This window comes from Meleagris gallopavo, chromosome 3 (genome assembly GCF_905368555.1).
Source record: "Meleagris gallopavo chromosome 3, MGAL_WU_HG_1.1, whole genome shotgun sequence".
Taxonomy (NCBI): domain Eukaryota; kingdom Metazoa; phylum Chordata; class Aves; order Galliformes; family Phasianidae; genus Meleagris; species Meleagris gallopavo.
The window spans coordinates 36,457,217-36,482,650 of record NC_139406.1 but is presented as its reverse complement, the minus strand read 5'-3'; the positions used below and the strand labels follow the sequence as shown (position 1 = coordinate 36,482,650).

Genomic DNA, 25,434 nt, shown 5'->3' with positions numbered 1-25,434 from the left:
ACAGCCTGCAGGTGTCACAAGATCACAGATCCCCATTAAAACACCATGCCCTAATGTAATGCTGTCATGATACAACTTGTCTGGGAAAGCTGCATGTAGTGACCCGTCCCAGCAAGCACCACAGGGGAGCAGATAGCACAGGTTCTCTAAGGTTACTGAAAAATTTGTGGCTAGCTGGCAAGTAGGAGCATTGCTGTTTGTAACATATACAATTTGATCAACAGTATCAAACAATACATTTAGCTAAAATGAGGGTTTTAGGAACAGTTCAAATGGTTTTGTAGTGTGTAAATACACAAACACAAGAGCGCTTATTTTCATTGTACCCTTTGCTATGTAATTGATAAAATGAGTTTTGGCTCTCCAGGAACAGTGAACAACATACAGTATCTATCATACTTATCAAAGAATGCCAATGAATTCTAGGTGAGGAAACAGTACAGTATCCTTTCATCTATACCTTGATTTTCAAGTCAGAATGCATAAATGATTTTGTTACACAATTTCTGATATTAAGATATTAAATGCTCAACATATAAGTCTTAGCTGGACTTTTTTTGCACACCTCAGCAATGTCCCCTCAGCAATGCTATCAACTGACCTTAAAATACGCTCTTATGCAAGCAGGCTGAGAATCTGACCACCGTTCTTTTTCCATCATATATTTCCAAGTCTGTCCCACAGTTACTGCCCAACTATCTAGCCATCATCTTGCATTTAGTGCTTTCATCCAGCTCAGTTTTGCAAATATTTAAAAACAACACAAAAGCAGGCTCATGTCTCTCTCTAAACAGCACAGCATACAAATGCACATAACGCACCGTATAGAATGCTCATAGAAATTCCGCTTGATAATGTTTCTAAAGCCAACTGGATTTCTAATACTCCTTGTCACAACCCAGAAATAGCTCCTTGTGTTTCTCAGATCTATGGGTTTTTTTGTTATTTTCAGATCAAAGCCAAGCATTAAGTTACACAACTGCAAGTACTGTCTTGCTGGCTAAGTCAACTCTTGCATTATCGTTGTTACACCTTCTTTTCAGTCCCACCCTTCCTCTTTAATTGTACTTTTTTTTTTTCTGTGGCTGTGCAGTTCTTTATTCCTCAGAGCTCACCTTGCCGAAGCCCCGCCGGGGAACGTGTCTGTCACCTCCAAAGAATCTGCCCAGCGAGTCAAGTAGACCCGAGTCTCTGTGCCTTGGAGATCCATGTCGAGCATGGTCTGTAGTGCTTGCAGATGCCATTTTTGATCCGTGCCGGAAAGAGGAGCGTTTTTGTGAAGCCATCAAATCCGAATTCTCTGAAGCTGCTGCACTGTCCTCTTGGATGGTCTGTAGCTCGTCTGACTCTGAGGGCCGATCTTTGAAGGTGTTGTCTTCTCTCCCTGGGGCATCTCGGGAAAAGAGGCGGATCAAGTGGGGGCGACCGGCCGTGTCAGCTGGGTGGGACTGGGGCCAGGCATTCTTCGGGTCCGCTGTGCCTTTGGAGTCTGTCACCGCTGGGCTCTTCGTGGAGGTCCCATTGTTCTGGTTCACATCTGCCTCTCCTGCAAACAACAAGGATGAGATATGAATACAGGCCTGTGAAAAACAGCCCGGGAACAATGCTGCTTTCTTTCCACTGCCTTGAGATGGCCATTTAATACAAAACCCGTAATATGTGCAGTTGCAACGCAACTATGTTCTCTAGCAGCCTGCAAGAACATTAAGCTATCTTGGAACTGAAACTGCAGTGATGTCCTCACACAAAATATGCAGTAGTTCTAGGTGCTTTTTTGTTAGGGTTTTTTTTTTTTTTTTCAATTAGAAGTATTTGTAAATAGATTAATAATTTGTTAGAAGCATAACTGAAATAAATTAATTTTGTTTATGTGGAAGGCTTAGTGACCCTGAGGCTTTCAGCTATAATATCTGGACAGTCAGATTTCCAGTACTTTCCATTGAAGACTGGAACTCTAAAGTATACTTTTTGTATCCTAAACGGGAAAGTAACAGGGCTGAGCATTTCCCAGTGCATGCTCCCCCTCTGCGCTATCAGAGCTTCTCCACCTGATGGTTCTTTGAATTTCTTTTGTATTGAATTTCTCACTTAGACCCCTTTAATAATGAAGCAATTCCATTAAATTCATGAACAAAAGCAAAATGAGATGTGAAAGATTTCTTTACTTCTTAAATTATCATCTCTTCAAACAAGTAAAGAATACTCAAATGCAAACTCCGCTTTGCCTCCCAGGACAGTTTTTCTTCATATGATGCCTTAGCTATCTGATGCTGAAGGCTATGAGCAAAGCTGTCCCGATTGCATTTACTATTCGTGAGAAGTGATAAAAAGGATAATCAGAACCCACTGAGCATTTGTCTAAGAGAGGCTCCAAGACAGATTTTGATGTGTCAACGTTTGCTGCCTTCTCTACAGTTGGGTTCTAATGCATACACTGAATTATCTGCAAAAAAAAAAAATCAGTTACAGCAGACGCAGCCCTTCACACATGCTCTATGCTGACAGAAACTGAATTTTTTGTTTGCTTGTCTTTCTCTGTTGTAGACTAAAAAATGTAGATGCATACTGCATCTAACATGCCTTCGCAGGAATACAAAACCAAACCAAACCTGTTGGTAGATTACTGCTTGAGAAGCATCCTCAGAGCAAACACTTCTCACAAACACACCCCACACACAAATACCAACTTTTTTGGAGTTAATGAAGCTTGAAATTTCAGAGAGAAGCTCTAGTTAGTCAGGTGTTACTTTTATGGTCTTCTCATTACCTCATTAAATCTCCCTTTGCTTTGGCCTTTGCTGCTATGTGAAGGGCAGAATCTGGCAAATACTGTTAAGTTTCTTAAGTAGCCAGGGCTTCAGTACTTCAGAGCAATTTTGAACTTGATGTAGTCATTTCATACCATTTTTCCCACCCACAGGGCACTGAAGAAACCTCTTCTCAGGCTGAGAACAATTCTGAAATAAATTTAAGGGTAACAGCACAAGACAGAAATTATGATTTCTACAACTATATACCTAGTACTTACCAGGTGACAATTTGTTGTTATCAGTTAGTCTGCTGCAGTTTTGCACAGCTTCTCATATGAAAGTATTTTGTGCAATTCTGCTCTGCACCTTTGAAAACTACCCAGACTATGTTAGGGAAACTTAGACTTTCCTTTGGTTAAAACACTTGGAAGTATTTCTCAGGAATATACTTGTTTAACTACTGCTAATTTTAACTTAAGACCTCATCAGTGGAGAAGAGGAAGATATTTGCTGGCAACTTTGTGATTTTAGTTTTCCTGAGAAGATGCTTTTGGATTTCTTACCAGTTACTAAAACTCAACCGTTTTTCCTTAATCAAATGAAAGACACAGTAGCACCACCAATATGTGACACTTTCTGAAACTTCAAGACATTTTAAATAGCAACCATAACCCTGGATTCTATACCATATACAAATCCATTCAAGGACAGAAAAAGAAAAATAAACAAAAGAGCTATTGTATTTAATTAAATGCATTAACAAGACACCAGAGCATCTGCATACTAATATTTTTTACAACAGTTGTGCTTTGTGTCACTGAATACGTGTATTGGTAAGCAACAAAGAAGGGCATTTGTGCCATAAAAGTTGCTTCTGTGAGCTGTGAAGTATAAATCTTTCTGTATGTTCTATTTCAGTAATGAAAGCATACATTTAAGTAAGTTTTTTTCTAGATTTTGTTCATGTTTAAGTGTTCTTTAAGGTGTAAAAATACATAGTATTTATTATTACATAATAAAAATATTTGAACTAAGTGAAGTCTTGAAGTGCATTTTGAGAGAGCAGCCATCTTTAGGAGACCCAGAAATAATGGAAAGTGCGAACATTTGCTTATCGGTTCAGTTAGAAACAAGTATTTAGACTTCTACTGAGGCCCATCATAAACACAGGGCAAGTTATATTGACATGTTTTTTGTTTGGTTCTCCCTGCAATATGAAGTTCTGCTTTGACAGGGCTGTATAAGACTTAAAACAAGCAAGAATAGTCTTCCAATGACACATCATTTCTACAAGAGAAAGCTGTCAGGGAAGAAGAGGGTTTCAGGCATTATTTAAAAAAAAAAAAAGTCTTGCAAAATAGGTTAATTTTAAGAGTAAACATAGCACAATGCATTGCCATAGGCATAACTGGAAGACTACTAAATTGTACACTGTTGGTCTGAGTGGACAAGTCACTCTGTTTCCAAAACGAAGAAATATAGATGAACCAAAAAAAATCCAAACAGTCTGTTAATGAAATAAAACGAAAGGGTGCTTTCAATGAACCAATATTAAAAGTAACCTCCATTGTCTTTAATAGGAGCCAGGCCACACCTTGCTATGCTCAAAACCACTGTGCCTTAAAGCTCAACTTGGCAACAGTGATTTATCCCATCTCTTGACAATGAAAATAACATCCCTAAATAAGCCTCAGCCCTGTTTGAACAATTGCTACTGTCAGAACCTGTTTTATACAAAGCGCACATCACTAACTAGCTAGCAATAGGACTAGAGGGAATGGCCTCAACTTGTGCTAGGGGAGGTTCAGGTTGGATATGAGGAAGAATTTCTTCTCAGAAAGAGTGGTGAGGCAGTGGAACAGGCTGCCCAGGGGGTTGGTGGAGTCACCTTCCCTGGAGGTGTTAGTGGAAAGGGTAGATGTAGTATGGTTTAGGCTATGTAGTATGGAAAGGATAGTATGTAGGACATGGTTTAGTCAGCAATGTTGGTGGTAGGTAGATGGTTGGACTAAATGATTCTAGTTCCTAGTGGTCTTTTCCAACCTTAATGGTTCTACAATTCTACAAAAGAAAACCAGGCCAATTCAATGTTTAATTTCCTTGGAAACAGAATTCAACTATGGTGCTCAGCAGTCTCAAGTATCAAAGGCAAGTGTGGCAAACACTGTTGAACCTGTTAAATGTGGCTGAAGAAAGGAGTTATCTGGTCAAATTACTTGAAGCTGCAAAGCTCGATTTGTCTTCAGTTTCTATGCTGAGACACCACAGACAAAAAATGGCTTCCAGCCTAACTTAAAGGATCTGTGTAGAAGGCAGTATGCCATCAGACATTTTACTTCAAGAGCTAATTACTGGGTTTGTCTGATGCTTGTCATATTGTTGAAAGTCAATTCTAAAAAACATTTCTGTTTGGAATAGAAACACTAGTTTGAAAAACAGTTGGTCACAGCTACGAACAAAACCAGAACAGATCTACTGCTGCATCATGCCTTTATACAAATAGTTTCCCCATTTGCTACACTAGCAAAACCAATACAGAGAAATGCCAGTGTGTATCATAACATAAATCCACAGGAGATCAACTATTGTGGTTAGCTAAGGGACCACTTCCATTACAGGCCACTCTCCTCCTGCCCTCCTTACCTGACCTTGTAACTTCTGGGGGAAACACTCCTACCAGAGATAAATGTTCTCTGTAGCTTCAATACAATTTCATAGCATAAAATGAATATTTGTCTACATAGGAAACACAACTTTCCCTATCAGCTTGTCAAACTGTAAACCAAACCTCCACAAAAATGAGAAAACATCTACTAAGCACAACACTTTTGACTTTTCCCTCACTGCATACATTAGACATTACAGAGCACAACACTCCTACCAGACAAGAATAAAAGCTGTTTCCATTCTACTGGTTGGCAAAGTGCACCTCTATCTACCTCACTTATACACAGCAGTTGAATAATGGTATAATGGGGCACAATTTTTCTCACACACACACACACACACACACACACACACACACACACAACAACAACAAACCATCAAACACAAAAAAACCAAAAACAATACCTTAGTACTCAGTATAGAGTAAGAAATGAAAAGGAAGAAACACCCAACACTCGGCCCAGTACAGACTCTTAACTAGCTATGTTACCAGCAGTGTTGTATTAACTTCTATTGAACAAGACTGAGTAAAAGAGAAAGATTAATTCTGTACTACATCTTGGGTTAATAAAGATCATTGGCTAAGCATGTAGAAAAGGATTTTCCTGTTGTTAGTAGAGGCATGACAGAGTTTTACAACTGACATTTAGATTGCATTGCTGTGGCCAGACAAATGAAACTTTCACTTGTAATTTCACAAGGTGAGGAGCCTGACAAACACTGCTTTCCACGAACCCCTGGTGATTTACAGAACAGCAGCACCTAGTCAAACTATGCAGGCAGCATCATGCTATCTTGGATCTACTGCCAGTCTGAAAACATATCTTGGCATAGCTGCTTCCTGACTGAAGAAACACCTCACCCTTCCAAGCCCTCCCTGGCCCTTCCCACTGAAGCAGGGCTCTCACAGAGCAGAATTTACCCTTGCAGCACAGCTTGCATGAAAACGCAGAAAGGTTTTGCTGGGAAGAAGGGCAATGTCAGCTCACATCCAATCACGGAAATACCTGTCTTCACAAACTTAGCAAGAGAAAGAAATGACAGTGCCTACATTACTTATGCTCACATTTTGAAGGAAATAAGTATTGCACTGCATCAGGTGGAATAGGAGGGGTAGGGGTTATACCCACTTTTTGTGGGCTTCTTAGTATGAAATGGGAGAAAAATTCTGCTTGCATAAGAGAGTAACGTTCAACAGTTCTTCCAGTTGCTAATGACTACCGTATGAAAAAGTAAGTACAATTCCTCTCACTTCATTTCTGATGCTAACTTGAAATGTATGACAATTCACAAGTAGCTATTTTACTGGGTAAGGCACCCAATAAAATCTCTCTTTGAAACAACTAGTAGCCTTCTACAGATTGGACCAGTCAGGGAAAAGCTTACTTCCAACACTGAGAAAGATCCATGCTGACTTGACAGTTTCTTCTCAGTCCCTTCATCACCAAAGGGAGAGGGTACGACTGCAAGTCTGAGCTGCACCATTTTCAGGACTTCTCTCAACTGTATGAAACACAATTTCCAGAGCTCATGCAGCAGAGTTTGGAAAAATCTGTCTGTGAAGTAGTTTATCCAGAGAGTTACTGATAACAGAAGACTGGTTACATGCACACAACTCTTTATAAGTAAGTAGTATTGCCCAATTGTGTCAGTTCCTTTAAAAATACAGGACTGACTAGGGGAGAAAACAAAAGCCTCCAATATCCTGTAAAAACAGGCTGTCCGTATGCAGCTGGATCTCATTTTGCTGCTCCTGGTCCACTAATATTAATTTCCAGTTTGACATTTTGCTGCTTGGGGCACAACAAAGGATTTTCAGATTTTAAGTACTGGGCTCCATCACTGCAGTGCTCATGCAAGCAGCAGCAGTTTGCAAGGGTTCCACAGAATCTGCTTAAAACAATGACACTTACGTGGCAGCAACCATTCCAAGACCATGCTTATATGGAGGCACACTATAAAATCAGAAGCAACACAAATTGTAAATTGTGTTGTTTAACAGCAAGGATCACTTGCCTTACCTGCTTTCCTAAGTTTGCCTCTTTCACTTCAGGGGCTCAATGCTTTAAAATTAGATGATGAACACGGAGTAGAGGAGATCTCTGTAGTAAGCAGGTGAAACTGGTGCTGTGTTGGATTGTTGCTGTGGTATCCCATTCTGTAGAGTAACCACACTGATTTTTTTCAACTTACGAGGAAAAACCAAGGTAGAACAAATGACCAAATGAAAACATGTAAGAATGTGTCATTCATCTGGAATGGTGACACTAATAACAATGCCGAATTCTTGCCTTGTGATTAAGCAAACGGTACATAACTACTACAGCCCTTGCTGACAATTTTATGATTTAAGAGAACTAGTTCTATACAACAAATAAAAATACACCATGCATCCATTACAGCTGAGGTTCAGCATTATCGATACACTGAAGGCAACTAAGTTCTACAGCATCTCTGTGTAAAAACTAGCAATGCTGTGTCAGAGATTTTGGATATACCATCACAAGGGGCCCGCTTGTGGAAAAATCTTGTCTATCATTAGGCTTTTCCCTAATGGACATGTAACTCCTAGCATCTGCATGTCAGAGATGAGAAAACACTTGCAGTCTGTGCAGCAGTAACTCAGCGTTGTAGTTAGTGCCCAGAGTCTGGCTATTAATAGGAAGCATGTGTGGTTGCTGTAGGCACAAATGTGTAGATGCTCCGTTACCCACTGTGAGAGGCTGCTCTAGGAGCCAGGTTTTAGACTTGATGGAGAAAAAACAACATCAAACCATCCTCAAACTTTTATACTCAGTGTTGCTTATACGTTCAAGTATCCTCTTACTATAGAAATTTAGCACTTCATCACACAGATGCTCAATTAAAGCAGCAAAATGAGCTGTAAAGCAGCAGCTGAAATAGCTTTTATGGACATGTCTAAGGAAACGGATCGTAGAAAGACAGCACGCAATGTTTTTCAAATGGTGCTAGCAGTAGTTGCATAGCAACTGTGTCTTCTTCCATTACTGATGATGCTGAAGCTTAAAACCAGAAATACAACAGGCCTTTCTTCTCAAAATTACTCTAAGAGTCATGCCAGATTCAACACACAAGAAGTTAGCAGGGGGCAGGGAGGAAATTGTTATCTGTAGCTGCACTGAGCTTCATTTCCTCCTCTTCCCCTGTTCTAGTTGTTTTGTATATTACAGGATATATATTTCTGCAAAGCAGTGATGCATCATTGCATGAAATTACCAGTTACTCCCAACTTCTGAGGTCTTGCAGAATGATTTTCTATCCAGCCATGTACTGCCTTTACATTCAGTGCGGTTAGGTGAAGAAAGCTAATGGCGTGGGAGCACATGTAACAAAAAGAGAACTATTCTGGACCTTGTCATTTGCTTCCCGGCTGCATGAAGGTGAGGTATGCTTATGAGCATGCTGAAATGAACAAATTTCATAAGGAAAAAAAAAAAGCATTCCAAAGAGTTAAAAATATACCCCATGGGAAAGTGTTTTTTTGATCAAGATAGCGATTAACACCCAAGAGCCCCGCACTCTGCCTGTTTCCACCCTGCTGGTTCTCTCTGCCCCTGGCTCACAATGAGGAGTCGGAGCAAAGCCCACACGGTGGCCTACCATTGTAGAGGAATGCAGCAGTGTAGGCCTGGCTTGCAGCCGCTCACTCTTGTTTTCCAGCAACTCTGGCATTGCCTCCATTTGCTGAGGGTTACAAAGGAGAGTACAGAAAACAAAAAAGCCTGTGGTTGAAACCAGTGGGACTTGCTATGGCAGAAATTTGGAATCTATGAGAAGCATGTGGCAGCTCTCCATACAACCCGCAGAAGGTTTATTTTTAAAAGAAGAAAAAACAAAACTTAAAAGAATTTTATCCACCCACCAGTTTCAAAGAGAAATGTCCCTTTGTTACTACTAGAACATACAGGTTTGGTTTAAGGATCATCGTCCCACAGTGAAATGAGCTGGGGCATCATTTGTAACAAACCATTTTGTGTACTCAGAGGAAAAATGAAATTACCTGTCTGATCCATCAGCATGTTATCATAGAATGGTTCGGGCTGGAAGGGACCTTTGAGATCATCTAGTCCCAGCTCCCTGCCATATCCTCACAATTTGTACAACTGACCAATATTAAATGAAGGATTGCTTGATTATTTTTTTTACAGTCACCTTGAGTATGAACAAAGTTATGTTGCAAAACCTGTAGATATAACCCCTGCAAAAGTGAGAGCCCAGCAAAATGACTAGCATTTCAACAAGATTGCACAACAACTCATGCTATGGTTTGTATTTTCCACATCAGCCATGTTGTTTTTTTGGTTGTTTTTTTTGTTTTGTTTTGTTCTTTTTTTTTTTTTCTTTTCTTAGAAATAACCTGTTCCTGTTACTATGACTGAATACACAGTATTAGAGTTCTTTTATAATAATAGTGAGCTCAGGACAGTGACTGAGCCAGCTCGTTCAAAGGCTCAGAGCATGATAAGCGGCATGCAAAGCCAGCTGTATAATATATGCCGTTAAAAATCATCATGCAGCTGCCTCAAAACAGCACAACAGCACTTGGTTATTCAAAACTCTACAGGATTATTGTTTTTTTTTTTGTTTTGTTTTTTTTAAAAATGAGGGTTAAGTGTATGTGAGACAAATTATTTATTTATGAAGTATACCTTGCAGAATAAAATACATTTGTAACTAGGTTAACCAAGTAGTTTGGTTTAAGAAACATGCTTTGATCATGACCACAGGAAAATCACCTACAGCATAAGCCTATAAAGCCTTCCTTAGATGAACTGTCTTTCAGTTTCAAGAAGCAGAACTGGTTATTGGTACTCAGTTTTCCACACAATGCCAAGCACTTAGTTACTGCGAAATACCTGCAGGATACTGCAATTAATATGCTTTAAATTTCCACATGTACTCTAGGTGTGCAATGCTGCATCACTGCATTCCTCTCTTTTCATTATTAATTTGTTCTGAATTGAAGCTTTCACTAAAAAGTCCACTTGAACTCAGAGTCACAATCATTGTAAAATTTGCAGTGAGGGAAGTTACTTTCAGAAGAAAATTTTTAAAAGATACAGTACAAGGCCATAAAGGACATTCAGATTACTATTTGCTAGTCAGTACACTATTTGCTAATATTTCTAAAAATATTTTAAATAACAGGATACGAATAAGCCTATAGACCATTTAACATTCTCTCCACTTGAGTTGATTAAAAAAAAAGTACTCAACACCTTCTAAAACCCAAAAAGGGTCCAGAGAGACATTTAAAAGTTATGTGAACTGCAGTTCTCAATGGTCAGAACAATTGCACAGCCATCAGACACTGTATTAATCCCGCATTATCTTCACTTTGGAATTAATTTTCACCTGTAGTAAAAGGACTGAGGAGTAAAAGACAGCTGTGTAATCACATTGGACCAGCTGTGTCCAATGCATGAATCTCTGGGAGGCAGAGGCCCAGAAGACCCACATTCTCCCACTCTGCCTATGACAGGAAAAGAAGCTCCAACCTTCATGGGGATAAGATCCACATAACCAGCAGCTTCCACGTAGTGCAAGACATAAGTATATCTGTACCCTCTGAGGAAACAGAACCAGGTCATGAACTGCACCTTCAGTTCAAGATGGTTGGATTTCATGATCTTGAAGGTCTTTTCCAACCTAGATGATTCTGTAAGATGCTGACAGGGACAGACGATCCACGTCCAACATGGAAACAGGACACTGCAGTCATCTGGAACTCCAGCTCTGTCTTTGCTATGGACAGTCAGAAAAGCTCCTTGCATGGCTAGGATACTGAAAGCAGTGCTGGGGACTACAGCAGCCTTTGGTATGCTTACTCTAGACCCAAAACATCTTTGGTTATCTCGAGGGCCTAACCACAGGGAATGCCCCAGGCCCATGGCCAAGGGCTTTGGCCAGTCAAGTGCCCATAGTGTACAGGGCCAGTCACTAACAGAGCAGCCTGATCGCTTTTGTTCCTCTCAGCATGTGAACTCATGGCTCATATGGCACTGAGCAGACAGAACTCCTCCCCTAGTGGCATCTCAGTTTACCTTGTGGATGAGAACTGATGGCCTGAGTTATCAGCTGGTGGAGGGGGCTTTGAAGGTGGTCAGGGAGATGGCAGAGCTGGTATCAGGCTCAAAGCAAACTCCGGAAACAAGTTTCTGCATAACACAGGAACATTATGCCTTGTGAGTGGTCTTTTCTCTGGACAAACTACCTTTACATTTTCATTCCACCTCAGGCCTCCCAAAAAGACTTTCGCTACAAATCAAAGGGTTCCTCTATCTCTAACCTGAATGAAAATGTGCTTCACTCCCCTTCCCTGACCTTTCTCACCTCTTGGCCTTTCACTGACCTGTTAGCTGAGAAGCAACCATCCTTGGCAGGGTAGACTGGAATAAGTCCCTTCAAACACCCTTGTCCTCAAAACTCTCTTCTGCAACAGCAAACAAACATCTCTTCAGTCTTTGGGCCTGGGAAAAAGCGAGCCATGTCTCCAGTTCTGGATAATCAGTTAGTATAAAATTCAAAACAGCTGCTTCCCCATCCCTAATCCCCCACACCTCTGTGCACAACTGCAATCCTGCTTTCTCTAATTTCTCTATCCAGCTCTCTCAGCAAGGAAACGCCACTCTTCTTCACAGCTTGCTGCTCTCCTTCTCCACTTTGTCCCCTACAGGTGTCTGTCTGATGATTTCAGGTGAACATGAGATGGAAAAAGCAGTAGTTGGGGAGCTATCAAAGTGCAAGCCATTATACCATATTGCATGCAGTGAAGACTAAGAAAAGAAAATACCCAATTTTTATGGGTAACATCTTTCAAGTATCTTATATATTCCCTGGGGAACAAGCCAATGGCTTTTTAAGTTAACAAGACAGTTTGGCATCTGCAGGACTCAAAACGGAAACAAAGATCAAATAAAAAAAAATAAGCATCTCTGGTATTCCACTCATTTCTAACCATTAAATACTTGTGAAGGGATATAAATGAAATATGAAAAAGTTCTTCATCACATATTTAGTCAGCCATCTTCTGCTTTTTTCGTGAGAGCTTTATAGATTTTGACTGCACCATTATTCCTGCAAATGCAATAAACTATGAAGTCATACCAGGCCAAACTCTTTGAATAAATATTTGAAACATTTTATCACCAGCATAGTCAAATCTCAGCAACTGCTAAAATGGGAAAAAAGTCATTCTGCTTAGATGATCAGCAGCTAACTGCTCATTTAAAAAAAATACAGTAAGTACTTAGCCAATATATCATTTTAACATTTCAGATTTGGGGTTTTGGCTGCTTGGCATTTCCTCTGTACAACTTATTTAAGTTTTTATTCATTTTATGAAGATTCTAGAGGTTCACTATTGAAACTATCACTCTGAACTAAAGAAAATACGCCCAAAATCCCAGGTTACTCAGAGGACAAGTTTGCCATGCCATATCTGAAGTTGCATGCCAAAATTCCCCACACCAAAGCACATTAGTGATGATGCTCCTGAGACGTAGGATCTCAAGGCTGTGTGAGGCTGGTCTCACAGTTTGAAAAGTTCCCTCATGCAAGGAACTCAGCTCCTGGGGACTCTGCATCCTGCTGCAAAGGGAGGGAACAGATTTTTGCCACCATGCTCTGCCTTGCTTTTCAAAACAGCTTTGTTTGGAGGCTGAATAATGGACAACATCAGTGCAGATCTAGGAATTGCTGCAGGATAAATAAGTAGAGGCTATGAAAATATTCTAAGACAAGAGAAAAGAAGCACTTTGGATCATAACAGTGATTAATTATTCAGTCTTCCCAGCATTTTAATTTACTATAAAAATTTAAGATTTCCTCAGTAACAAAATTTGGTGTCCAATGAAATATTTTTCAGAAGCAAATTCATGTGCCTGAAGAATTGATATCTGATCTGATTTAAATGTCCGCATGTCAGTCAAAAAGACTCTAGAAGGAAATCTTATCTCTGGAATTTATCTTGGGTTTACAGCGGGCAATATCTTCTTCATAACACCCTCAAGTGCGGTCCTTAAGCTAGAATAAAGAATACTTGAAACCAAGCAGGAAGTTTCAGCAAATGCAGCAACGAATACAAAGAACTAAAACAACCTGCACTGACTGAATTGGCACAGGGTCTTACAGCAGAGAAATTACTACACAGAAAATCTAAAATATCGGCAGAGAGATCCAACTAGGATATTTGAAAGAAAGATATCAGAGAGGAAGAGATGAGCATTTGTTTTGATGACTAGCAGGTTAAAGAGAAGGATGAACTCAAACCTTTACAGACAGACATAAATCACAGAGCAGCTTAGGTTGGAAGGGCCCTCAAAGCCCACCCAGCTTCACTCCGTGCCATGGGCAGGGCTGTCCCCCATCAGTTCAGCTCCCCAGGGCCCCATCCAACCTGGCCTTGAGCACCTCCAGGGATGGGGCACCACAGCTTCTCTGGGCAGCTGTGCCAGCGCCTCACTGCCCTCTGATCAAAGAACTGCATCCTTGCCATACTGCTGGAGGCATTAGTAGTCTTCTTCTGGATCAAATTCACTAATTTCAACAGAAAATTCACCTCTGAAACCTCTCCAGGCTGCAAAACCTACCTGCTCAATAGCAGTCAGAGATGTCAATAGCTAATATGGGAAGAAAATACATACTTTAAAAACAATTATAAGAGTCAAAAGCTTAAAATGTTACTTCTCCTAACTTGCACTGTTAAACATTTAAAAGCCATGTACATTTTAGATACGAGGATTTATTACAAAGTCTTTAAATTCAAAAAAAAGGTCCCCACTTAGAAAATGAATACTGCATGGGTTTTGGCAGTTTCTCAAATCTGGAATACTGGCATTTATCTAGTTACCTAAGAACTGACAGTGTAGCTTCACAAATGTCTTCTTTACAGTCATATTCCTTCACTCTGCTAAGGGGGCACTTCTGGATTGCCTTCTGACTGCAGCTCTTACCCAACCTGAAGCGCTGCAGGCTTGGAACCACAGATTGAGCCTTTCAGGAAACTTCATCTATTCTGCACTGAAAAAAGAAACAACTCATTTCTCATCCATCCCAAAGGAATGCAAGCGGCTGTGCTAATAGTGATCACACAGTGATGCCTTCACCATGTCCCCATTTCATTTTACAACAAACCTTGCCTTCTAAGAAAAGCATATTTCTATACTAGCTAGCGGAGGGGACAAAATTAGAGGTTTACATGGTAGGCTGGCACCATCTGTGCAGCATGAAATCTCCAGTTTCCAAAAGGCATATTTACAGGGTGCTTTCTAGGCTGAGAGCAAATGTGCTCTGCCTACATCTCAGTTCAATGTTATCTTGTTCACCATGTACTTTAGGCCAACTGGAGGCTGTGCAGCTTTGCAAAGGCTTGAGGCACAAGTAGCTCCATCTGAAGAGATCCTGGCAAAGAACTGAAGCTTAGCAGGGTGCAAACCTGCTAGCACAGAAACAACGTAGTCAAGCTCCAGTCCCATTACACACACAAAGTAGTCAGGAGTGTAGCACATGCACCTACAGCAGGTTACTTCTTTATGTGGATCAATTTTCAGCACATCACATGAGCAGTTACTAACTCCTCAATATTATTTTCCTGGAAAATTGAAGGAAAACCAGGAGATGAGCTAAGCACAGAAGCGGTCAGCTTTCATTACTTTTAAATCCTTAAGAGCAGCTTGGCACTTGTCCTTCATTAAAATTATTTGTGCATTTGATGCATGGCTAAAGCTTGCATTGTGAAGTCTATCAGTAAGGAGAGCAAATTTTTGTAACATGCTTTTTGCATGCACATTCTGAAAACAAAAATTAAACTTTTCTAGTCCTCTCAACTTTTCATTAATTCTGCTTATTTCAACGTCTGGATGGTAAACACTTTTTAAAGATGCCTTCTGCTGTTGACTCTGTCAACTAATCTCCTCCAATCTCCTGCATCTCTAGATGTTTCCAATTGTTATTATTTTTTTGTGTGTGTGTTGCTTCATCTTTGAGAGAAGCATTTTTTATGGTCCTAGTCCTATCTTTCTGTACCCCAGAAGGCATATTATAGCAACAATTGCCCAGAGGTGCACTGTGGTTTATATATACATATTGCAACAAATTGAGGCATGTTTAATATGGAGAAAAGCAGCAATAGCAGTAAAAAGAAATGATGGCAGCATCAATTACCATTCCCATCGGTGCAGACAGAAACATCTATCACATGAAAACAAAATTTGTCACAGAATCACTGAATATATTCACAGAGAAGCAGTTTGCTTGAATTAATACCACATTAAAATAAAGAAATTAAGTCCCTGGAAAAAAAAACAAAACACCAATAACCCCCCAAAACAACCCACAACTGAACTTCAGGAACTTCAGATTCTTAGCTGACATGGGCCCCAAAAGTATATCCATCAACTCTGTGTCACTGTTAGAATACCAGCTTCAATAAAAAACATCTAACTGTACACAACTCATCTCTTATCTAAAGAAATGCACCTGGTGTTCAGCTGGATTTTAGCTAAGAATCTTTAGATACAGTGTGTTCTCAGTCAGACAAAGAAATTCCAGGAAATGATTAGGAAATCCCACAGCTGAAGTAAAAAGTCCAGTAAATTTGGAGATACAACAGAAGTTTATTTCTGCCCCTAAGCTAACCATCTGGTGGAACAGCATTTTAGATTTCTTCTTTAATATTTTAATATCTAACCTCAGCCATGTGGGGGGTCATCAGAGACTCCATCCTAATCCATCGTTACAAACTTCATTATTTGCTTTTAAATACATTAATATTAAACATGTTGTCCAGGCAGGAAGGCCGCATTAGACATATTTTCTATACAGTAACAAATCCCTAACATATGATTATAAATAACAAGGGCTTTTTTTTTTTTTAAATTAAAAACAAAAAACAAAAATGAAAAACAAGCACTTTTTTCCCTGCTGAACACTTGTGAGCTGTACCATAGTCCTAAATGTGACTCAATGCTATACGAAGAACAATGGTGACAAACTGTATAAAACCGCAGCAGTGATCGATGGTACTTTGCACAATATCTGCTTTTCAGTAGCAGCATTCTAAGAGTGAAAAACTGCTTGCACAGTACTGAGCCTTGTACCAGTTCGTGGGAGTTACTGCTATTAAAGAAAAAAAAAAAAAAAAAAAAAAAAAAAAAGAACGCACAAACTTTCTACACACTCAAATAGCAAAATAAAGTCACTTCTTGTGTGCTGAATGAAGCACGCCACTAAAAGCAGTATCAGTTCTGAGGACTAAAAGGACGGTGTGAGAAAGCCACACATCTAAAATATTGAAACAGGCAAGAAACGTTATGAACACATTTTTCCAAGTGTAAATTTGGATTGGTGATCAATAAAGATGAAAACAACCCCTTCAGGAATAACTTACAGAGCGATTCACTTGGTCCCACCAGGAGAAAGATAACAGGGTAATGTGTATACACAAAAAAACACATCCCTTGTTACCTTAAATGCAGATGCAAGCTGCCTCCCCTCTTGCTCTGCTCATGCCCCAGGCCAGCACAGGTCCTGGCACAGACCGCAGTGCTGATGCTGGGAGGGGGCTTGGTGCTGCACTGACCAGGTGTTCACAGCTACCAGCTGACCTGTGCCTGCCTGCAAACCACTGAGCAGACAGTACTTCCAAGCAATAGCCTGTTTGCACCCATGGGACAATACACGAGTGTCTGTCTGCAAGTCATCATACTTTTCTGAAACTAAAAGACAAAAACTCTGCCTCAATTTTCTCAGCAGGGAGTTTTTGTTTTTCTGCCTCATAGGAAACTGTGCAGACAACTCATAAATGATGTAAAATGATCCATAGACAGAAAATAGCTGTGTTTTCTCTGAAAATAAAAGGTCATCTATTTTCCAGGTAAAAGTGGGTACATTTCTGTACTCCATCCTAACTCTGTGTCCTTTGGAAATATATAAATAACACAATTTACTTATAAAGCCCCTGCAATTTGGTTCAATTCTCAGTTTTAGGATGCAAACAATTGTAGTGAGTCACAGAATCATAGAATGGTTTGGGTTGGAAGGGCCCTCAAAGCCCACCCAGCCCCACCCCATGCTGCGGGCAGGGCTGCCCAGGGCCCCATCCAACCTGGCCTTGAGCGCCTCCAGGGATGGGGCACCACAGCTTCTCTGAGCAGCCTGTGCACCACAGCAGGCTCTGCAGCCCCATTTCCCCACACGTGGAGTTTATCTGCCAATGCTTGAGGTCAGCTCTGCTATGGGGTGACTGTCACCTGGGCTCAGATTGCTGGGAAATAGCTCAGAACCCTGCAGAGCTGTCTGGCTTCATGTCACGGTTTTGTGACACCCTCAGTTGCACTACAGCATCTCACTAAGTTGAGACCTGCCTGGTGCCCAACCTTGACACCAGCCTTGGTCCTACTCTGACTGCAGGGGCACTGCTGGGTGCCCTGCTGCTACCCTGTGTCCCATTACCCGCTTTGGGCAGGCCACTCTTGCTGCTCTCTCACAGTCTGGAAGCAAGAAATGCAAAGACAGTGGTTTTGAAGTCCTCTTTTATTACCTTTGGCTTTCAAATGCTATGGAAAGAAAACTAATTGGTATCCGATCTGATAAATGCAAGAGTAAGAGTTTCAAACTGCAATTTTAATTTATGCAGAATTGCTTTCAGTAGATGAGTTACTTAGCTACATAAATAAAATGAGACCCTTAGCAGAAGGGTTGAACCTTACAGATATTCCTCCCAGTAGCAGCAATGAATCTCACTAGAAATAGCACTGCTTGAGAAATGAAAGCAATCACATTGCAGTTAACAAACAGAGACATTTTCTTCATTCAAAATGAAAGTAGTTCAGAACCAGGGCAAAAACTTGCAATTGCAAAAGCCCAGAGTTCTGACTCCTCACCTTTCAGAAAGTGTAATTGAGAGGCACGTAATGAAACAAATTCCCTCCTCCCTATCCACACCTCCTCTTGACAACTCTTTTTAAGAACCGGCCCATCAAGCAACAAAGAAATCAGAAGAGACCAAATATTTGGAACAGAAGAACATCCACTCCAATTCTGAATTCAAAATTTTCTATTCTGACAAGGAAAATATTTTCTTTATGCCTAAAAGGAATAAAATTAATGCCTCTATTCTTTGCAGGTGGCTGACACAACTTGGTTGAAATCAGTAATTGTCAGATTATCTTGCACTTCTACTGATGGTACAAACAGTGTGTTGTGCTGCATATAGAAAATGAGAAGATGCAGGATAACGTGACTTGTATGTTATCTTGGCATTTATTCCAATATAGACCTAATTTGTGATTTGCTACAGTTTGACAAGATGATTACAATTTGATGTCACACTGGTTATATGTTTTTCTCTTCGGTGACAGGTTTGCCAGACTTTATAAAAGACTTCAAACATTCTGAACGCAATAAAAGTGAACTGGAAAAGAAGCCAACATTTCACTACGCACTGGTTGTGCTGTCCTCTGAAGCAGTAAGGGGCAGACTGAATGCTAAGCATCACCTCCACTATCATCAGCCAGAAGGAAGACTGCTTAACCCTTAGCCACTGTTGTGCTTGTGCTGCAGTACAGATCTGCTAGTTTACTTGAAGATTATTCTCAACAGTACCCAAGTCATTACAATCTACCTATGCTAGTGGCAGGACCTGAGACATCACCCCCACGCACAGGCACTTTAAAAGGACTAGAGAGATATGTAAATACTACCACAGATCTCAACTATTCTATGAAGAACAAAAAAGGCACATCTGTACAGCACTCACAGTACAGACTGATAGATAGCTGAGACATTGTGCACAACAGAACTACTCAATTTTGCACCTAGGAACCTTGTCACCACTAATGTGTGTGCACACATACACAGACCCAGTGTAATTAGTAATTGCTAGCCTACCTCCTGCCTGGATAAAGGCAATTTCCTGAGCAGACAAATTCTAAGCAAATGCATAACTGACAGACAAAGGTAGGGTGGATGTGTTCCAGTACAGCATGGCCCTGATCAGTAAATATGTCAGGTTACCTCCTGCCAATGAAGCTTTTCTAACAGTAACAAAGCATGAGCATTAATAACTCAGGAATACCAGCAGCAGAGGGTTTAGCTAGCTCAAATGTGTCTTGAATGGTAGCCAGAGAACGATTCAAAAAACAGTGTTAAAGGGTCAATGATTGGAAAAAAGGAAATTTTTTGAAGAGTCTGCCTTTTCATGTTTTATAACACCAGCTGAAAAAGGGCAAGAGGCTCTGCTTTTGAAAAAATGAATACCATTGCACTTGAATGCTGACTGGAGAGATGCCAGTGATGCCAGTGATACCAGAGAAACAGTTACAGCAATGTTTTTCGCTCCTCTACAGAAAGACTGTTTGCATTACATGATCTGTAAAGCCTTAAAAAAACAACAACAAAAAAAATGAAGTGAATCTTTTCTACCTCTGACCAAGCATACATGTGCCTAGGATGATGTGCTTCACCCACCTGACAGGAACCACTCAGTACCATGCTTCAGAACAGAGTGGATCCACGCCTGGGAATTGTCCGTAGTATTTTCCAAGCTTTGCCTTTGATGCATCCACCACACAAACTGTTAACTGATCAAGGCTAGTCACTTTTGCAAATCTCCAAAAAATTAGAAACAGCCTTATCCAGATCCCCAGTGATCTCTCTATGGAAAAACAATGTTTGCTTATATTTGATGTAGTCAGATTATATAGCTTGCTGATATGGCATGGAGTAGCTCTTAAGTTGTGCTACCAGCCTGAACATTACGGTTTCTGTGACATGGAAACAGGGACATGGATGCTGAAGTGGAGAAGGAAGGGGCTGCATGCACATGAACGTAAGGAGAAGGCAGCCAGCAGACTCAAGAAAAATGTCCTTGGGATCCTGCAGACTAGAGGGATCCTTTGCATCTGGTTATTCCTCCACTTCAACAAAAGAGAAAAATGCTTCTTTGTTTTTAATGGTGCATATATAAAGTAAATCACTCACTGAGACAGAATTTTCAAGTGCAGAAATAAATCTTTAGATTCCAGGATCAGTTATGTGCTTAATCAGCCAACTTTCCTAACCCACTTCGGATGGGAACACTCTGGCATTGTGTCTGTCAGGAACAAGCAGCCAGGCAGGACTGAGCCAAGTACTCAGAGTTTTCCACCCATGGTCACAGACAGTGTGAGAAACACATGTTGTGAATTTCAGACCAAGCTCCAGCTGCAGGAGGAGGAGATGCCCCATTTACCTACCATCAGAAATGCACCTTCCACAACTGCACCGTTCTTTTGCTTCCCCTCTCTTCCAGCCCCATGGAGCTCTGCCTCTTCTTTCAGCATGTAGTGCAGTACATTCAATTTAAAAGTTGATGGCCTCCAAAAATGGAATTAAGCATTTTTTAAAAAATTGTGTGGTTATTGCCTTAAAGTACCTCTCTGTTTGGAGAGGACTTGTGCTAACAAGTCAGCTAGCAAACTTTCAGCTTTGCCACTAGTATCCCATTGTTTTGGCAGCAAAGTCTAATGGCAATTAAAAGCAAACAAGCCAAATGTCTAATCACTCTACCCTGAAAATAGGCAATTTGAAATGGATTGTGTAAAGGAGCTGGCAGTAAAGCAACAGCTGTTGAGTTCTGCCTTCATCTATCCTAGCTAACTTAACCAGTCCTTCCAATGAGACTACAGTGTGTTCAAAAAAAAAAAAAAAAACAACCAGTAGTAGCAGAGCTGCAAATCAGCACTTAGCCAAGGGAAACTGGATGTTACAGACAGCTGCTGCTAGGAGTACAGGTGCTTTTAGTCACTTGGCTTGGCTGTCCCTGGCATTGTTCACACAAAACACCACACAGTTAGAGGCACCATTATAGTCATAGTGAAAATGTTAGTGCTGCCAGTATTTCACCTTTCAGGTTAAACAGTCATTTTGAACTTCAGCCCATGCAAAAAAGTCCTGTACTAACTCTCAGATGCTTCAATTATTCTCCGAGCTCTGAGGCTATTGGCATGGTACTCATTACCAACACCTGCAGGATCCAGATTTTTGTAGTCCTTCCCTTCCACTTGCAATTTTGTTCTTTCAGACTGAGCTGTGAATGTGGAACTGCGTTCGGTTATTTCTGTAGAGCTCATCTCCCTGCTTAGTGTTCTTCATTTGTTTTTTTTTTCCAGATACTTCAAGAACATTAAAAAAAATTTCCTTTGGCTATTTCAGAAAATCCACCCACAACATGGAAATTGCTTGCTTAACAATTTTGAATCTACTTTTTTTTAAATTTTATTTTGTACCAGTTTCATATTTGAACGGACAGGGAAATATGCTGTCATTTTGTCATGCATTTTCATCTGTGCTATTTAAATTTCAAATCTGAAGCAAGATAATAGCACACAAAGCTCAAAAATACTTTAAAAAAAAGGAAAAGAGATCGGCAGCAGACTAGCCACTTGTCTGCACACTAAAGAAATCTTGCAGCAGAATGCTAGAAGACTGGCTGTGCTAACTGTCCTCCACGAGAATAAAATCAGCACAGATTTCTCCCTTGGGGTAACGGTTATAGAGCATTTTGTTGCCACCTAAAGACTCATTATTTGATGTGCTCTCCTCTAACAGGAGAATATGACATCGACACAAGACAAACACGTGCAGCTTTACTCAGCAAGGAGCATAAAGGCACAGCTTGTGGCAGGCTTTGCAGCATGTGATTGCTAAACCCAGCAACAGTGGTGCAAAACGTTCTTCACTGCCTCTAAGATGTTTCCAAGTCAAGAACTGATAACTCACTGTCCTAGGCACCTCTGCATAGGCCTGCAAGATGAACAAATAGAGCTGATGGGGAAACAAACAAACAACCTATGAGAACAGAAGACAGTGTATAAAGAATATCAAATCAAGTATCAAATTGATATGCACCCATTTCCAGACTCTGCACTCTAACAATGCAAAATTTAACAAACTTATTTCCTTGTAGCAAATGGCTCATAGCCAACCATCAGTCTCTTTTATTACTAAACTATGCAAGACGCTGCTTTAATAAAACCTAGACTTCTATTTTTATTGGAATGAAAATAAAACAACATGGGGAAGTCGCAGCAATTTCTTTTCCAAGAAGAAATGTTTAAACTCAGTACAGTGGAACCAAGTTCTTGTTAAATCAACCACCTCATTAGGGTGCAGGCTACAAACATCTCCATCTACACAGAGCTTGATTTCAGACCAAAGAAGCTGCAGGCGTACATACATCAGCCTGATTTAGCTGGGTTAAATAGCACAGCAGGGTTCTGAAGCAGAGCAGGACACAATGCTGGTCATACACAGATAACTGCTGAGAGTGGATTTTTCTGGACTAGTAAGAACACAAGGACGGAAGACAAAACAAGATACTTTTAAACTACTAACAAAGTAAAAGATTTTCTCCAATTAGCAACAACAAGACCACCTAATGAGGACAAGTTTCAGATATCTCTTAAGATTGAGATTCATTCTCTTCCCTAAAATGCGAACATAACCCTAAAGCGTGGATAAATAGCATGAACATGAAAGTAAAGAGAGATGCTTTCTGTTCTGAAGATGGTAAGCTGGAAGCAGCAATCTAATGAGCAGGGAGAGATGAAAAGAAAAAAAAGTAATTAAACTAACAAACACAAAGGATATCCACATTCACTTGAAAGCCACTCTTAATCCGTTCACCTCTCTTTTCTCCCCATCACCCAGCACTCACTGCCAAGAGCCAAAGGAACGGTCTACTACATGCTCAGGAGACAGATGGCAAGCCAGCACTGCTTTAATTTCCAGCTTTTCAGGCATGGCATGTATTGCTAAAACCATTTAATAAAAGTTCTGCGGGTAATCATAAAACCTAAGTACCTAATTATCTATGAGTAGCAGCTACAGTGGCTCAGTCACAACAGGTTAAGAAGATCTGTGCGCTGTGATGCACAAGCGGTTTGTGATTTCTGAAACACACTTCAGAACGCAAATACTTCAGCAAATACAGCAAAATATCTTACATCCTTGCTGGCATAGCTTTACTGAAACAACTCTGATTCCCAAGCAATTACAAATAAGAGCACCCTGTCTGACAAGCAGATTAAAGGCACCAGATTAGATTTCAATTTCACTTGAGATTTGGATTTCTTTTATTTGTAGTAGAGCAATATTTGAAATAGTGGGAGGTACGATCAACTTGTAGCAGAACTTACCTACGCTTGTACTTAGCATTTATTTTTAAAATTGGAAAGAAAATATGCATTCTCATTCTGTACATCCTAGGCTCAAAATCTGGTGAACAACTCACAGATTACACAGTCAGAAAACAATACAATTTGTTGGGATTTCTTTACAGAATATTTTAAAGAGTGTTTCATTCCAGAATAAGTCTCAAGTTTTGAGCAGAATTTGTTCTCTCAGCAAAATGTCACAGCAGCACTGAGCAGTGCTGTTAGCCCAAGTCACCTCAACAGAAATTCATCTGGCCAAGTGCAGACCATTTGCTGGCATATGGCTTGCAGGATCTCAGAGGTGGGATATATCCTATCAGCTTGTTGTAAGTAAAGAAAGGCTTTTGCCTTTTTAAAAATGTCAGAGAAGTGTCTGAGAGCATAAGAAGCACACCACTAGTAGTATAGATTGCTTACACCTGGAGGTTTAAACTCCTGAACGTAAAGCAGGCAGGAAAAAAATTGATTGGAAGGAACAAGCAGCAGGCAGGTAATGCAATTGTAAAAAAATCCATCTTAATATGTAAAAATTTTAAACATCTATGCTGCAGCCTATTCCACTAATACTAGGGATACGAGAGCAGACGAGTTTGTACTCCCTGACTGCCAAACTAATTGGATTTGAGATCAGAACAGGAAGGTAATATACAAACTCTGACTTTTCTCCTCTGAAAGAAATTATGGCAACCAGCGATCCCATTGTGCTTTGTTGCTGCATAATTGTTAAAGAAATGCTTTCCAATGCCCTGTGAGAGGGGGTACTATCTCGAAAGCTCAAAGGGATTGTTCATTTGATCACTAAGCATAGTGTTATTCTAAGCACTCATGCACTCAGAGAATGCCTCTATTCTCATGTTCCCCTTGGAGTTGAGATCATCTGAGATATGCCAACTATCAAACATAAAGGCTGAGGTAGAACTGCTGGCAGAGCAGCTTAAGGAAAGGCTTCTTGTAGACCTGGAATCCATATTCTGCATTTTCTGATGACAGCTGTGTTCGCAGACTATCTTAGAAGGTGTACGTGTACAAGCGAGTTCATCATTATGTATTTCATGTTAGACAGTCTGTTCTTCAAGTCAGGTCTAGTGATGGATTGTAATGATTTCTGAATCGTTTCATTAAAAATAATGCTATTCACCAGTAATTTCAAAAAGCGTTTGGCCACTTATTTGTACATACGCTACTTTAAAAAAAGAAAACAAAAAAAAACACAACCAACCGACACCTCTGATTTGTGTCACTTCAACACAAGTAGCATATAGGAAAGAACTCGAATCAATACTACCATGTACTAAAGTCGACACAGAACTGGCAGTCTCTAGTTTATATCAGAGAGAGACAAAGATATTCTCCAAGCATTTTCACTGTGTACATTTTTACCATATGAATTACACAAAACAGATACAACAATAAATTAAATAGGTGCATCTGCAGTGAGTGAAATGGACATAAACATAGCTTGACAAATTCCTCCTAACAGCCTAAGTTCTCCTTTCTTTTTTTCCTTTCTCATCTGTGAAAAACAAGGCTTTCTAATATTATGCTTAATTTTCCTGCAAAAAATATTACCTTTACAATAAATGCACTACTGTAACCGTGACATTTCAATAAGATCCGAAAGACTCTGAAAAACTAGATGCAAATACACTGCAATTTTCAGAAAGACATGAAAACTTCTGCAGCCAATCATTTTTGGGATATTTCACTCACATGAAAAGGTCTTTATTTATACTTATTTTATAGTTATGTTTATTTACTTTATTTATAAATATTTAAGTATTTACCTTGCAGTTATACAT

The 25,434-nt window shown here is 40.1% G+C and overlaps 1 protein-coding gene across 9 annotated transcripts in view; it reads right to left on the bottom strand.

The window, feature by feature from the left end:
* The window catches only part of MBP (myelin basic protein), a 106,382-nt gene that overhangs the window by 16,098 nt on the left and 64,850 nt on the right, over positions 1-25,434 (bottom strand). For all 9 annotated transcript variants that reach the window (XM_085220666.1, XM_085220661.1, XM_085220669.1 and 6 more), the window contains one exon: positions 1,116-1,546. In XM_085220666.1, the coding sequence (XP_085076792.1) occupies positions 1,116-1,546 (431 nt within the window). The remainder of the gene's footprint in view (positions 1-1,115; positions 1,547-25,434) is intronic.